The sequence below is a fragment of the Macaca thibetana genome, chromosome 18 (assembly GCF_024542745.1).
Source record: "Macaca thibetana thibetana isolate TM-01 chromosome 18, ASM2454274v1, whole genome shotgun sequence".
In the NCBI taxonomy this organism is placed as follows: Eukaryota; Metazoa; Chordata; class Mammalia; order Primates; family Cercopithecidae; genus Macaca; species Macaca thibetana.
Window position 1 is genome coordinate 20,614,371 of NC_065595.1, and position 14,268 is coordinate 20,628,638.

Genomic DNA, 14,268 nt, shown 5'->3' on the forward strand with positions numbered 1-14,268 from the left:
AGCCTCCAGAGTAGCTGGGACTACAGGCGCCCGCCACCTCGACCGGCTAGTTTTTTGTATTTTTAGTAGAGACGGGGTTTCACGGTGTTAGCCAGGATGGTCTCGATCTCCTGACCTCGTGATCCGCCCGTCTCGGCCTCCCAAAGTGCTGGGATTACAGGCTTGAGCCACCGCGCCCGGCCTAAAGAATATTTTTAAGGTACTTTGCAGAGTGCTTTATCAGGTTGCCTCACATGAATTCTCATCTGTTGTGCCTTTCAGGTGTTTCCTACTGGATTTCCTAGTAAGCTTTTATAATTTTTATGTGAAATCATCTTACGTGTTTTCATGGTGGCCCTAGCCTGTCTATGAGGGGTGCGCAGTGTTGAATGGGTCTGAAACTCTTGTTGAAAATGTGGGCTTTGTCATGCAGAGGAGGTCCATTCGGGATGCTGCGCTCCCTTGCAGTGCTGGCCAACTTTTCTTTCCCATCGCAGATGTTCTTTCCTCCTTGGCCATAGGAGAGTATTACATTTCTGATCATGTCTGGGGTTTGATGAAGGGATATTTTAGGCTTAATGTCGGTCTAGTCCTAGCTCATTACTTCTTCCAGGGAGCTTGGTTCTGGTTGTGTCCCAAAGCATGCTTGTTGAAACTAAACAGTGGGGGCCACTCCCCATGGACCAGAGGGTTTCAGCCACTCACCATTATGTTTTTCTATTTCCAGACATGGAGATTATCTTCTTCTCAAGTGTGTTTGTGTAGAGTTGATTCTTCCCACCCACATATACACACTATTTACATGCTACTAGCCTCCCTGTGGTTGAAATGGAAGGAAGAGGGTAATCCAGTGGCTCATTCCCTCTTCTTCCCAGGAAGTATCATGTGACTTTTGTTTTAAAAACTTTGAGTCCTTTATTGGACTGAACTCATGAGAAATTTCTTATGACTAAAGTGGAACATTAGTATAAAGTTAGGCTGAGCATTTCTCGTCTCCATGATACTAGTTTTCATGTACTATTTTACATGTACATATGTCACCTGTATTTTACATGTATCAAATTATAAGCGAAATTACTAAAAGGCCAATATTATTACTAAAAGGACAGATTTTCCTCCATTTTGATCTGAACTTTGTAGCAAATTTTTCCAAACCTAAAGTTTACTCCTTTGATCTAAAATGTTATCACTAGACCCTTAAAATCATGGCAGCAGGTTTAGAATTAGTAGTTGAAATACATGTAGGCAACTTAAACTTGTTTAAATAAGACATGCCACTTTGACTAAGTGACAATTTTTAAATGATATTAGTGCCTACGTGTGTGGATTAAGCTGTTTGTACAAGCTTGATGAAAAGGTATTGCTAGGACGCACACAATGAAGAATGCAGTACTGGGTGAGGAGTGGATCAGGGTGCCAGGCATCTTCAGCGTCTCTTGGTAATTTTCCTGCCACTTGGGTTTATGATAGCTAAAAAGTTGTTTTGCTAATACTTAACAAAATAAGATGTTTTGCCACTTTTCCTCCTTTGACTGGAGAAGCTAGAATTTGAGGTACCCGAAAGTGGTTCTCAGCAAATCCCAATGGATTTGATTGAGTATTCACTCGTCTGCCAGTTACTTTCTGAGCTTCTGGAACATGTGAAACCTTGATCTTGATTTTGGGAATTCAGTGATAGCCCAACAGGATTCTTACTTTTAGGAGCTTGCAGTCTTGGTGGAGAGGTAGATAATAAGTTGATCACCAAATAAATGTAAAATGGCCTTTGTAATTTCAGATAGCATTGAAGTGCCATGAAGGTGATTACATGGGGTATAAGAGGGCTTATAACAGAGAGACCTGGGTACCTTGGGAATAGAGTGGGCATCAGAAGGGGTTTCCTGGAGCAGATGTCACTTATGAGATCTGAAGGGTGAGCCAGGGCTATTCTGTCAGGAGGGAAAATGTTGAAGGCTTTTTGGCTGGAAGGAACATGGCGGGCTCCTACAGAAGCTAAAGCAGGCCAGTATGGCTCCAGCTTGGACAGCCGGGAGGTCATGAGCCATGGTGCATCTTGCAAGCCAGGTGAAGAGCAGAACACGTGTGTTGCATTCTGATCTTTTGCCTTACAGTGATAGGAAACCATTAACTTACTGATCTCAAGCAGGAGAGTCATAGAATCAAACTTGCCTTCTGAGTGGATTCTCTCAGGACACATACAAAGGCTTTGAATTTGTGGATTAGTCCGTTCTTGCATTGCTATTAAGAAATACATGAGACTGGGTAATTTATAAAGAAAAGAAGTTTAATTGGCTTGCAGTTCTGCAGGCTATCCAGAGAGCATAGCAGCATCTGCTTCTGGGGAGGCCTCGGGAAACTTTCACTTGTGTTGGAAGGTGAAGGGGGAACAGGTATCTCATATGGCAAAGCACAAGCGAAAGAGAGAAGGGGGAGGTGCTACACACTTTAGACAACCAGACCTTGCAAGAACTCAATAACAAGACCTAGGGGGATGGTGCTAAACCATTGGAAACCTCCCCAACGATCCAATCACTTCCCACCAGGCCCCACCTCCAGGATTGAGGATTACATTTCAATGTGAGATTTGTGCAGGGATACAGATCCAAACCATATCAGTTTGCTTAAGGGGTCCTAAGAAAAAGGCGGCCCTTAAGACCAAAAAATTGCCCTTTTCTGTGTGGAAAGATCTCTCCTTCAACTCAGTAATTGCGTGCACGTGCACACACACACACACACACACACACACACACACACACACAGCAGTGACAGGGTAGGGCCTTAGGCTGCTGTTTATAGGGGAGAAGCTTTTTTCCTCCTCATAATAAATCTCAAGGGAAATTGGTTTATATCACCCTTTAGAAAAAGGGCATTGACCATTTGATAATGAAAAACTAAAACCAAAGGGCAGCACATTCTCATCTTGCTGTGCTTCTTGCTTGGGCAGTTTTGGCTTCTACCTCCTCCTACCCCTAGGAGAAGTTATGGTCAGATCAATGGAAGCAACGTCGGAAATAGTGGGCATTGAAATTTTCGGACAGCTAGGGAAGTGCCTTGAAGTTCCTTTTCATCCACGAGAATCTCTAATTTTGTATCTTCAGTAGCGTTTAGGCTGTGTGTTCTGTTTTTGTTTTGTTTTGTTTTGTTTCCTGTGGGCTTACAATTAAAGCTGAAAGTGTAAGTTTCAATTTAGTAAAGGTGCTTAACTGAGAGAACCCATCCCTGTGCTGAGTTCAGGTGATGAATCCAATATGGGGTTAGAAATTAGCCTTAAAAAATGGTTACCAGCCCAGCGCAGTAGCTCATGCCTATAATCTCAGCACTTTGGGAGGCCAAGGTGAGAGGATCACTTAAGCTCAGTGGTTCAAGACTAGCCTGGGCAACATAGATCCCATCTCTACAAAAAAAAAAAAATCAATTTAGATGGGCATGGTGGTGCATGCCTGTAGGCAGTCACAGCTACTTAGGAGGCAAAGGTGGAAGGATTGCTCAAGCCCAGGAGTTGGAGGCTGCAGTGAGCTATGATTGTGCCACTGCACTTCAGCCTGGGTGACAGACAATCTGCCTTAAGGAACAAAAAGTTACCATGTCTCTGAAAGTTTGACTTTTTCCTTTGTAAAATTACATGATCTCTTTACAGTTAGCAAATTGAGTATTAGTTTTTACCTAGTTAACAAAGAGTTTGCGTTCTTTTGGGAGCAGGGTAGAAAGTAACTGAAAGAGGTTGGGTGTGGATGGGGCGGGGAGGGCTGGTGGCTGCCAGCCACCCTGAGCTATTGGGGCTGATCTTGCTGCTGTCAGGCTCAGCAAGGGCTCCCTTCCCCCGTCACTACTCCAGGGCATGTGTGATGCAGAGTTGAAGAGCCTGAGCTCTTAAGCCAAGAGTCTCTTGCCTCAGTCTCTGGCAAAAGTCTCCAAATAAAATCTTAGTCTGTTTGCACAAAACATTTAAATTCCAGCTTTTTCTCATCAAGTGCTTGGCTTTCGTGGTGTGGTCTGGAGATTATGATTAGACTGGTACCTGCTCAGCTGAGTAAAGTCTCAGGCTTGGACAACATCACCTCTGAAGTCTAAGACCCTAGAAGAAATCAGTGGAAGTGGCATGGTCTCAGGTCACCATGCAGTTCTCTCTTCTGTTCATCACAAGTATGTGAGTTCAGGAGAAAGTATAAGAAGGTTAACTGAGGGGGAGAGGTGGTGGAGAAGACCTCATAGGAGAAGTTAATTTGACCCAAATCTTAAACAAGGGGTAGGATTTATCCTGGTGAAGACAAAGGAAAAGAGCTTTTCAGAAGGGAGAGGAGCAACCTACTATGAGGCACAATGGCAGGCCAGTCAAGTGGGTCCAGAGGTTTTGTGAGAAAAACAGGAGCCCTGTACCTGGAGGGTGTCTTAGGGTCAAGTGGTAACCTCCAGTTCTCCCCTTTAATCTTCACACTTAGCCCCTGATTCCTAAGGAGGGTTAGGATTGTCAGCAACAAGACAAGGCAGAGAACCCAAAACACTAAATGGACCTGCTGCTGTGGTTGGATAAGACATTTTGGTGCAGTTGTTCTCAGTAGGGAGGTGGGGGCTTTGGGCAATATCTGAGACATTTTTGGTTGTCACAACTATAATAAATGCTACTAACATTTAGTAGGTGGATACCAGGAATTCTGCTAATCATCCTACAGTGCTTAGAACAGCCTTTCCAACTCCCCAGCGAGGAAGTATCTGGCCCCAACGTAAGTAATACAGAAGTAGAGAATGGTGTGGTTGGTGTATTTGGAGAAACCGGAAAGCCCCCTTTTATTCCTCTTTTCCTTAGGTTACTGAAAATGTTAGGAACTGTGAGCTATTTCTAAGCATTGGAAGATGAGAATGTGCTTTATTACCCAGTGAATCTGGGCATTTCCAAACTGGGGTCTGTTAGTTACCCTTGGGCATAGCTCCTATTCCTAGTATCCAATATCTGTTTTTTGGGGTTTTTTGGGGGGAGGTGGGGTGGGGGAGTATCTCACTCTGTTGCCAGGCTGGAGTGCAGTGCTGTGATCTCGGCTCACTGAGATTCTCACCTCCCAGGTTCAAGCCATTCTCCTGCCTCAGTCTCCCGGGTAGCTGGGATTACAGGCATGCACCACCACACCCAGCTGATTTTTGTATTTTTAGTAGAGATGGGGTTTCACCATGTTGGCCAGGATGGTCTTGAACTCCTGACCTCATGATCCGCCTACCTCCGAAGGGGCTTTTCTTTTCAAGAGAGCCAAGGCCATATGAGTGGGAGTGCCTTGAACATTTTCAACAAGAATAAAACTCTGTTTAGTTTACATTTCTCCTGTCAACGTATATTCTACTCAGCTTTCCCTCCGTGTCAAGCAGTATGAAAAGCTGTCACTTCAGTTTCAGATGTGTTGGCAACTGATGCTCAAGTTAAAGGGAAGTAATCAAAGGAAGCAGCACAGAGCTCTGGTGCCTCTCCTCATCCGCAGGAGAGATGGCTTCTAATGGAAAGCACACAGAGGTGGATTAAAGTCACAAGCCAGGCCCCCTAGTGTGGCCAGCATGTCATGGCCCCTTCAGCGTTCTCTAGTCACCCACAGATGTGTGGCATCAACATGCGGGCTAGACTTCTTCTTCCACAGGAATTTTTCCCCTTTTATTTTGTTTTGTAAAATTTTGACTTTATGTAAAATGTTGGAAGCGAGCAAACAGTCCCATGGAAAAAAGCAAGAACTGGGTCAGGATCCCCCACCCGCGTCCAGACACCAGCTCCTACTTTGGGCAAGTTGCTTTACATTTTGGGGACTCCCTTGCCTGATATCAGAATAAGAATGTTGTACTAGATTATTCCCAAGATTATCTAACCCTAAGACTTTCTATTCTGATCCCTGAATATCTGAGACAGGTACTCAGTTAATTTAGAAAGTGTGTTTTGCCAAGGTTGAGGACGCGTGCCCATGATACAGCCTCAGGAGGTCCTAACGACACGTACCCAAGGTGGTCAGAGCATAATTTGGTTTTCTACATTTTGGGGGGACATGCGACATCAATCAGCGTATGCAACATGAACATTGGTTCAGTCTGGAAAAGGCGGGACACCTCGAAGTGAAGGTGGGACAACTTGAAGCAGGGAGGGGGCTTCCAGGTTATAGGTAGATAAGAGGCAAATAGTTGCATTATTTTGAATTTCTGATTAGCGTCTCCAAAGGAGGCGATCAGATATGTGTTTATCTCAGCAGAGGGGTGACTTTAAATAGAACAAGAGGCAGGTTTGCCCTGAGCAGTTCCCAGCTTAAATTTTCCCTTTAGCTTAGTAATTGGGGGCCCCAATATTTTCCTTTCATACTATAATAGAACAACAACTGCCTTTACCCTCTTAGACCCAAAGTTTTCCCTCTTTGGCTTTCATAGAAGATCCATCCTATTCGAATCAGATGTGATTTGCTTTTCTCAAAGTATGGAAAAGAGGAGCTTCAGGATGATTCATTCTTAACGCTGTTCTTCAGACCCAGAGGCATCTTTCTTTTCATGCGCTCAGCAACAGCAGTTGTTCTGGGGGCAAAGGTGGTGGCTCAGTATGTTCCAGGTGTGCTCTGTCTCATCAGGTCAGCATGTGCCATAAAGTAATTAGAAATCCTGGGGCAAGGAATTGAATGCTGCTGTTGAGGGACAGTCCAGGACAGATCACAGGGACAGAAGCACTAATGCAATAAGAGTCTAACATTCTGTTCTGTTGGCAGGCTCCAGGCGGGTGGCTGCCACCATAGAGCATGTAGGGACTGCCAAGGGTCCTCTGGAATTGTGTGTTGTCTAAGGTGGAACCATTGTCATGAATGTGGACAAATGCATTATCTAATAAAATTTGATTAAAATTGTCCTTGGTTGGAACCAAAATAATGATAGTAGTTTCCAATCTTAGCTGTACATTGAAAAGCTTTTTAAGTGCCCAATGCTTAGGTGACATACCAGGACCTCTGAATGAGAATCTCTGGGTCTCTGGGGCTGGGACATAGGAATCTGTTTTTTTGTTTGTTTGTTCGTTTTGTTTTTTTTGTTTTTGTTTTTGTTTTTTTTTTTAAAGATCCCCGTGTGATTCTAGTGGTCAGCTGAGATTGAGAGTAGCTATTCTTAGGAAATGTTTATCAGGTGCATGATCCACGTCCTGTCTGCACATACATGGAACTGTGAATTGTTGCTTGTTTCATCTTCCTGCAGTATTTCTTTTGTTTTCCCAGCTAGTTTTAGCAAATCTAGAGGCAAATAGGTGCATTTATCAAATACACAATTATAGAAGTTGTCAAAAAAGATAACTAACCTGTCAAGGCTTTGTTGAGGGGATTCCTGAGTTTTAAGAGAAGTTGGATAAGAAATCCTCTAGTATTCTGAGGGCCCAAAACTCAGTGATTTAGACTTCAATGGGGCCGAAATCTGTCTTTAAGCCAGTAATATGTCAAACATCTCTTTGTACTGTGACTTTTATGTCTTTACACTTTTTTCTGATAAAAAGAAGTATCTTTTTTTAAAAAAAAAAAATTATAAGTCCTGGGATACATGTGCAGGACGTGCAGGTTTGTTACATAGGTATACATGTGCCATGGTGGTTTGCTGCACCCATCAACTCGTTATCTACATTAGGTATTTCTCCTAATGCTATCCCTCCCCTAGCCACTCTCTGTCTTCACGGGCCCTGGTGTGTGATATTCCCCTCCCTGTGTCCATGTGTTCTCATTGTTCAACTCCCACTTATAAGTGAGAACATGAAGTGTTTGGTTTTCTGTTCCTGTGTTAGTTTGCTGAGAATGATGGTTTCCAGCTTCATCCAGCCCATCCTGCAAAGGACATGAACTCATCCTTTTTTATGGCTGCACAGTATTCTATGGTGTACATGTGCCACATTTTGTTTATCCAGTCTGTCATTGATGGGCATTTGGGTTGGTTCCAAGTCTTTGCTATTGTGAACAGTGCTGTGATAAACACATGTGTGCATGTGTCTTTATAGCAGAATGATTTATAATCCTATGGATATATACCCAGTAATGGGATTGCCGGGTCAAATGGTATTTCTGGTTCTAGATCCTTGAGGAATCACCACACTATCTTCCACAATGGTTGAACTAATTTACACTCCCACCAACAGTGTAAAAGCATTTCTATTTCTCCACATCCTCTCCAGCATCTGTTTCCTGACTTTTTAATGATCGCCATTCTAACTGGTATGAGATGATATCTCAGTGTGGTTTTGATTTGCATTTCTCTAATGACCAGTGATGATGAGCTTTTTCTCATGTTTGTTGGCTGCATAAATATCTTCTTTTGAGAAGTGTCTGTTCATATCCTTTGCCCACTTTTTGATGGGGTTGTTTTTTTCTTGTAAATTTGTTTAAGTTCCTTGTAGATTCTGGATATTAGCCCTTTGTCAAAAGGATAGATTGCAAAACTTTTTTCCCATTCTGTAGGTTGCCTGTTCACTCTGATGATAGTTTCTTTTGCTGTGCAGAAGCTCTTTGGTTTAATCAGATACCATTTGTCAATTTTGGCTTTTGCTGCCATTGCTTTTGGTGTTTTAGTCATGAAGTTTTTGCCCATGTCTATGTCCTGGATGGTATTGCTTAAATTTTCTTCTAGAGTTTTTATGGTTTTAGGCCTTACGAAGAACAAGCACCTTCTATTGAGCTATTTTCGCTCTGTAGATTGGCTTTCCTTTGTGACTAATTCACTTTGGTCAATCTATGTTATTGATTTTTTTTCTCTGTTTACATCTGTTCAAAATTTCATACAGTAACGCTATAACTACCTCGTTTGTTGAACCAATAATACACATGGGGTGTGTGCCTATGTACAGGCATAGATTTGTCTTTTATATCTCTGCTCATTTATTCATGGATACATATGGAATTGATTCTTAAGAATCCACAAATTCTTATTAACACCTCTTTCTACTGGCAGACAAATTTGAGCGTATTTTCATCAAATGTGATCTCAAATGTCTGGGGTAGACTTCATGATTCAGCTTAAGAAACTGGGGAATAGCAGAAGTGCCATCAATCGGGGCAGCTTAAGCTAGTCCCTGTGTCTTTCCAGGGGGCTTTCCTTTTATTAAATTAATCTTCAAACCTCCTCTGCACTGCCACACTTGGTTTTTGTTGGAGAGAAAATCAACTCCAGCTGGAACTGCTGCCTGGAGACTTAGAGCAGCCTCTGAGGTTGAGCTGCCATCTGGTGACCCTGCAAACGCTTTTCTCCCTAAGTTCACATTGGCCCCAAGCATGTGTTCAATGCTCAGCCTTTTCTCTCTCAAACTTCACCATCCCTTTCCCATTTTCTTCTAGATCCAGGACAGCTAAACACTCTCAGAAACACACCCACCACAAACACTTCTGCATCTCCACAAACACAAGTTCACATGAGGACCCTTCGGAGAAGGAAATAAAGTATTGGATTTCTTTTAAGTGCCAGCCAGCTGGCCTTTAGCTTAGTATCAGGTTTTCTTTTGGTCCTGAGCATATAGGCATATCTGTGTCTAGAGTCAAGTTCAGAGAAAGAAGAGATTAGAGAGGAGTCAGAAAAAAATCTCAGGTAGGCAAAACCCACTATGCAGACTTGCTGGTATTCTCACTTCAAAAGACAGCAAACAGATCTTTAGGGAAAGGCACAATCTGAGCGAGACATGCATGGATTCCAAACAAATGGATGCATTTCAGCTCCTCTTTGTTTCTGAAGTCATTTGTTTGGCACCAAGACAGAAGCGTTGGAGGGTGCGGCAGGTTGGCAGAGCAAGTAGACAGGGCGTGGCTGGGTAAAGAAACCACGTGCAAGCCTCACTCACAGCTCACCGTTGTGGGGGAGGCAGCAAAGCAATTTAATTCCACATTTAGTCACAATCAAAGGCAGAAAGGGGCAGCTTTTAGTCTTATGCCTTTGTTCACTACAGCTTTGCCCCAGTCATAAACGCCTAGGTTTTTCACAAGTCTTAGACATTGTTCCCATTTAACATTGATATTTCTACTAAAGCTGTTTATTGACACAAATATTTACAGACTTGAATATTTTTCTGAATGTCAAGTATAATGAGCTACTTTAAAAACAGCCATCTGAATGGTACAGCCATTTCGGAAAACAGTAACATTCTCTTATGAAGTTCAAGTGACCTGGCAGCTCTGTTCTTGAGTACCCAAGTGAAACGAAAACTTTTGTTCACACACACTCACAAAACTTGTATGCAAATATTTATAGCAGCTTTACTTGTAACCTCCAAAACCTGGAAACAAGCCGATTGCCTTTCATGTGTGTGTTGTGGTATATCCACAACATGAACACTAACTCAGCAATAAAAAGGAACATAAACTCATGAATGGATCTTAAATGCATGATGCCAAGTGAAAAAGGCCAAATGCAAAAAGATTAGAAACTACTGTATGATTCCACTTATGTGGAATTCTTACAAAGGAAAAATTAGAGAATAGCAATCAGTGTTTGCCTGGGGCTGGAGGGGAAGGGATTAACTAAAGGGACATGTGGGGTTAGGGTGATGTTCTGTATCTAGATTGTGATGGTAGTTACTGGCTGTATACTTACCGATTCCAGCGGAACTCCATCTATGTGAAATTGGTGAGGTGGGAGGGGCTCTTACCCATTATGACCTGCTCTGGGCATGAGAATTGTAGCTGCCAATGTGGATTATGACCAGTCTTCCAGATGATTACCTCTAGCCACCGTAACTTAGGACCGTATCAATGATGGTCAAAGGATTGGTTAAGAAAGACTGAAGAAAGACTGCATGAAATGAGAACTTTGCAGCGAACTTAAGCATAATATTCACAAGACTCTACAAGGGTCAACTGGTCTTTATTCTCTTTCTCCTCTCAAATTCTGCCATCCTTTGTCAGCATTGATCATATTGTGTTAGTCTGTATTACATATTAATTTCTAGTATCTGACTATAATTTGAACATTTTCAGTCTGAGGACACTTCTATTAAAATATCTCATCATGATTCCTGTAGGTTTGTCCCGAATGCTGGCTGGCAGCTTTGTGGATAACCTGGAAGAGTGCACTTTCCCCTTGACCTTGCTCTGCTCTTTCAGCTTTTGCCCTGTGATCTGCACCTGGTGCAGTCTGCCTCCTTGCATGTTTTGCATGAATTCTGTGGCAGGTAGGAGTGTGGATTAGTTTGCTAGGGCTGCCATTAAGAAGTGCCACCAACTGGGTGGCTCATAGAGGAGAGATTTATTGTCTTGTAGTTCTAGAGGTTGAAGTCTGAGATCAAGGCATCAGCAGAGTTGGTTCCTTCTGAGGACTGCGTGGAAGATTCTGTTCCAGGTCTGTCCCCCACCTTCTGCGGGTTTGTTAGCCATCTCTGGTGTTCCTTGGTGTACAGGAGAATCACCCCAATCTCTGCCTTTATCCTTACGTGGTGTTTTCCCCGTGTGTGTGTCTCTACATCCAAATTTCCCCCTTTTTATGTGGATGGGATTAGAGACCCACCCTTCTTCAGTATGACCTCGTCTTACTAATTACATCTGCAACAACCCTACTTTTCAAATGTCACATTCTGAGGTCCTGAGGGTTAGGACTTCCACATGGATGAATTTTAGAGGGACATGATTCAACCCATAACAGTGTGTGCTAATTCTTTTTAACAGGAGGAAGAGTCATCTACCTAGAGGTATAAGCTGAAGTCTGTCCTCACCCCAGGCAAACACATGGATGCCACAAGACCTATGTAACAAAGCTAAACACCTTGCCAGGCTACAGTGTGACAGAGAATATCCGTGCAAATCTGCTTCATGAAAGTTACATTAGCCAGCACATTTTTTATTTCAACTTTCTTCCTCAAAAATAGAGTATAGAGTTTGAAGTTATATTTTTGTGGAATATATGTGTAGAGTTAAGATGAAATAACTGGGAGGAAGTTTGTGAAATCAGTTCATGGTTTTGACCCAATTTATAACGAGCCATGTTAGGGCAATGTAATTTCTACTACAATGTTGTAGATACAGACCCTGTTTCTCTAATATACCACATTGGCCTTTCATTTCCTGTAAGTGTGGTTTATTAAGTAAGATGTTTTATGATACAACTGTGAGCTTATATTTCACATCTTCAGTTTCTTTCAACTAAATTATTGGAAGTTCTAAACTAAAGATACTTTTTAGACAACTAATCATATTATAAATTCTTCAAAACCATTGCATTGTGGTCAGTTGCAGAATCACTGTGTCTAATCTAGACTCACTGAAAAAGCCATCTAACATTATTATAATCAGATCGCATGGGAGGCACTAGTATGAACCAGTGATGCCTAAACTCTAAATTATGTCAGGAGTTACTGGTCCCCTGGGTGTAGACTTTTTTAGTCCCAGCTGCTGTTCCATTTGCGCCTCGTAGCACAGATAGAACGTGTCCTATTTGAAATGAGGGAAAACTGAAGAACCAGAAGAGCATTTAGAATGGTAATTATTTTGAAGATTTTGACAGTTCATTCATTTAGCAAAAATATATTTAATACCTATTACATGAAACTATTTTATTTTTTTTCCACACAAACGCAGAAATTACTTTTATTATGTTAAAATATTCCTTAATGAGCTAGCAATTATTTATGTGGAGGAGAGTCCGGAAAACAGGTTCATGACTGAATTATCCTTGTCCTTGATTATATTCATGAATTACAAATATCACACTATTCTCTGGAGTAGCTGTGAAGCTCTACGAGGCTGTGAGGTTAGAGGCGCTTCTTCCTGCCTGTTAAGCTGCTCCCATCGCATCACAAAAGGATAGACATTATTTTTCTCTTTTGAATTAAATCTTTACAACAGTTCGAATGCTCTTTCCAGAATGCATCAGTTCAAAGGCTTTGTTAATTTCATCAAAAGACAGATTGTGAGTCACAAATTCATCAACTTTTATCTTTTTGGACATATATTCAGACACCAACTTTGGGACACTTTCAACACTCTTCCATCCTCCAAAGGCAGTGCCTTTCCATGTGCGACCTGTTACCAGCTGGAATGGACGAGTGGCAATTTCTTCACCTGAAGCAGCTACTCCAACCACCACGCTGACGCCCCAGCCCTTGTGACACGCCTCAAGTACTGCTCTCATGACCTTCACATTACCAATACATTCAAAGGAATAGTCTACTCCTCCATCAGTCATCTCAATGAGCACTTCCTGGATGGGTTTACTAAAATCCTGAGGGTTAATACATTCAGTGGCTCCAAACTCTTTGGCCCTTGCAAATTTATCTTTATGGATGTCCACACCAATGATCCGGGATGCACCAGCCACTTTACAGCCCATGATAACTGCCAATCCAACTCCTCCCAGGCCAAAGACCGCACAAACAGAGCCAGGCTCCACCTTGGCAGTGTTCACAGCAGCACCATAACCAGTTGAAATGCCACAACCTAGAAGGCAGACTTTATCCAAAGGTGCTAAAGGATCTATTTTAGCAACAGAGATATCAGCCACAACTGTGTATTCAGAAAATGTGCTGGTTCCCATGTAATGCAAAATTGTCTTTCCTTTGCAAGTAAATCTGCTGGTACCATCTGGCATTAATCCTTTCCGTTGAGTGACTCTTATCTTCTGGCAAAGGTTAGTTTTATGATTTAGACAAAATTTGCATTCTCCACACTGTGGGATGAAAGTGGGATGACAGTGTCACCCGCCTTCAGTTTAGTAACTCCCTCGCCAACACTTTCCACAATTCCAGCACCTTCATGTCCCAAGATCACTGGAAAACAACCCTCAGGCTCAGCTCCGCTCAGGGTATAGGCATCAGTGTGGCAAACTGCAGTGGCAATGATCTTGATTCGAACTTCATGAGCCTTTGGGGGTGCCACCTCTATCTCCTCTATGGAGAGAGGCTTTCCAGCCTCCCAAGCAACTGCAGCCTTGCACTTGATAACATGGTTCGCCATGTCCACGGGTTTTGGTCAGCACCGGGTGCGGATATTCGGACTGGGCTGCGTGGCGACGGCGGCGTGGGCGTGGCGAGCCATGAAACTATTTTAAAAATCAACATTTCCTGTCCTTGAGATTCTCCTGATGAAATGGGAAAGCTAGCTATGTAAATAGATGAATCATTTAATATACCAAATGGAATCATGGAAGCATAGGTTAAGTTCTGTAGGATTCTGGATGTTTAAGGCAGTGACTCTAACTTGTAGTAGTAATAGTACAGCAGTATCTCCATTTTCTACTTGTGAAGGTGTGGGCAGTAGGATTTAAGATAACTCTTGTAAGTTCCTTGATTTTATTTTTTTTCTCTGCACTTTTAACCAAGTTATTTCAACTGAAGTGGTGAGA

At 42.5% G+C, this 14,268-nt stretch overlaps 2 protein-coding genes across 4 annotated transcripts in view; one reads left to right on the forward strand and one right to left on the reverse strand.

Annotated features, from left to right (window-relative positions):
• The window catches only part of CCBE1 (collagen and calcium binding EGF domains 1), a 288,086-nt gene that overhangs the window by 112,185 nt on the left and 161,633 nt on the right, over nt 1-14,268 (forward strand). The gene's annotated exons all lie outside the window — the stretch shown is intronic.
• On the reverse strand, nt 12,505-13,952 carry LOC126941398 (alcohol dehydrogenase class-3-like). The gene is given in 2 exon segments (XM_050767936.1): nt 12,505-13,604; nt 13,607-13,952. Coding segments are annotated over 2 exon segments (1,122 nt in total). The 5' UTR covers nt 13,881-13,952; the 3' UTR covers nt 12,505-12,756.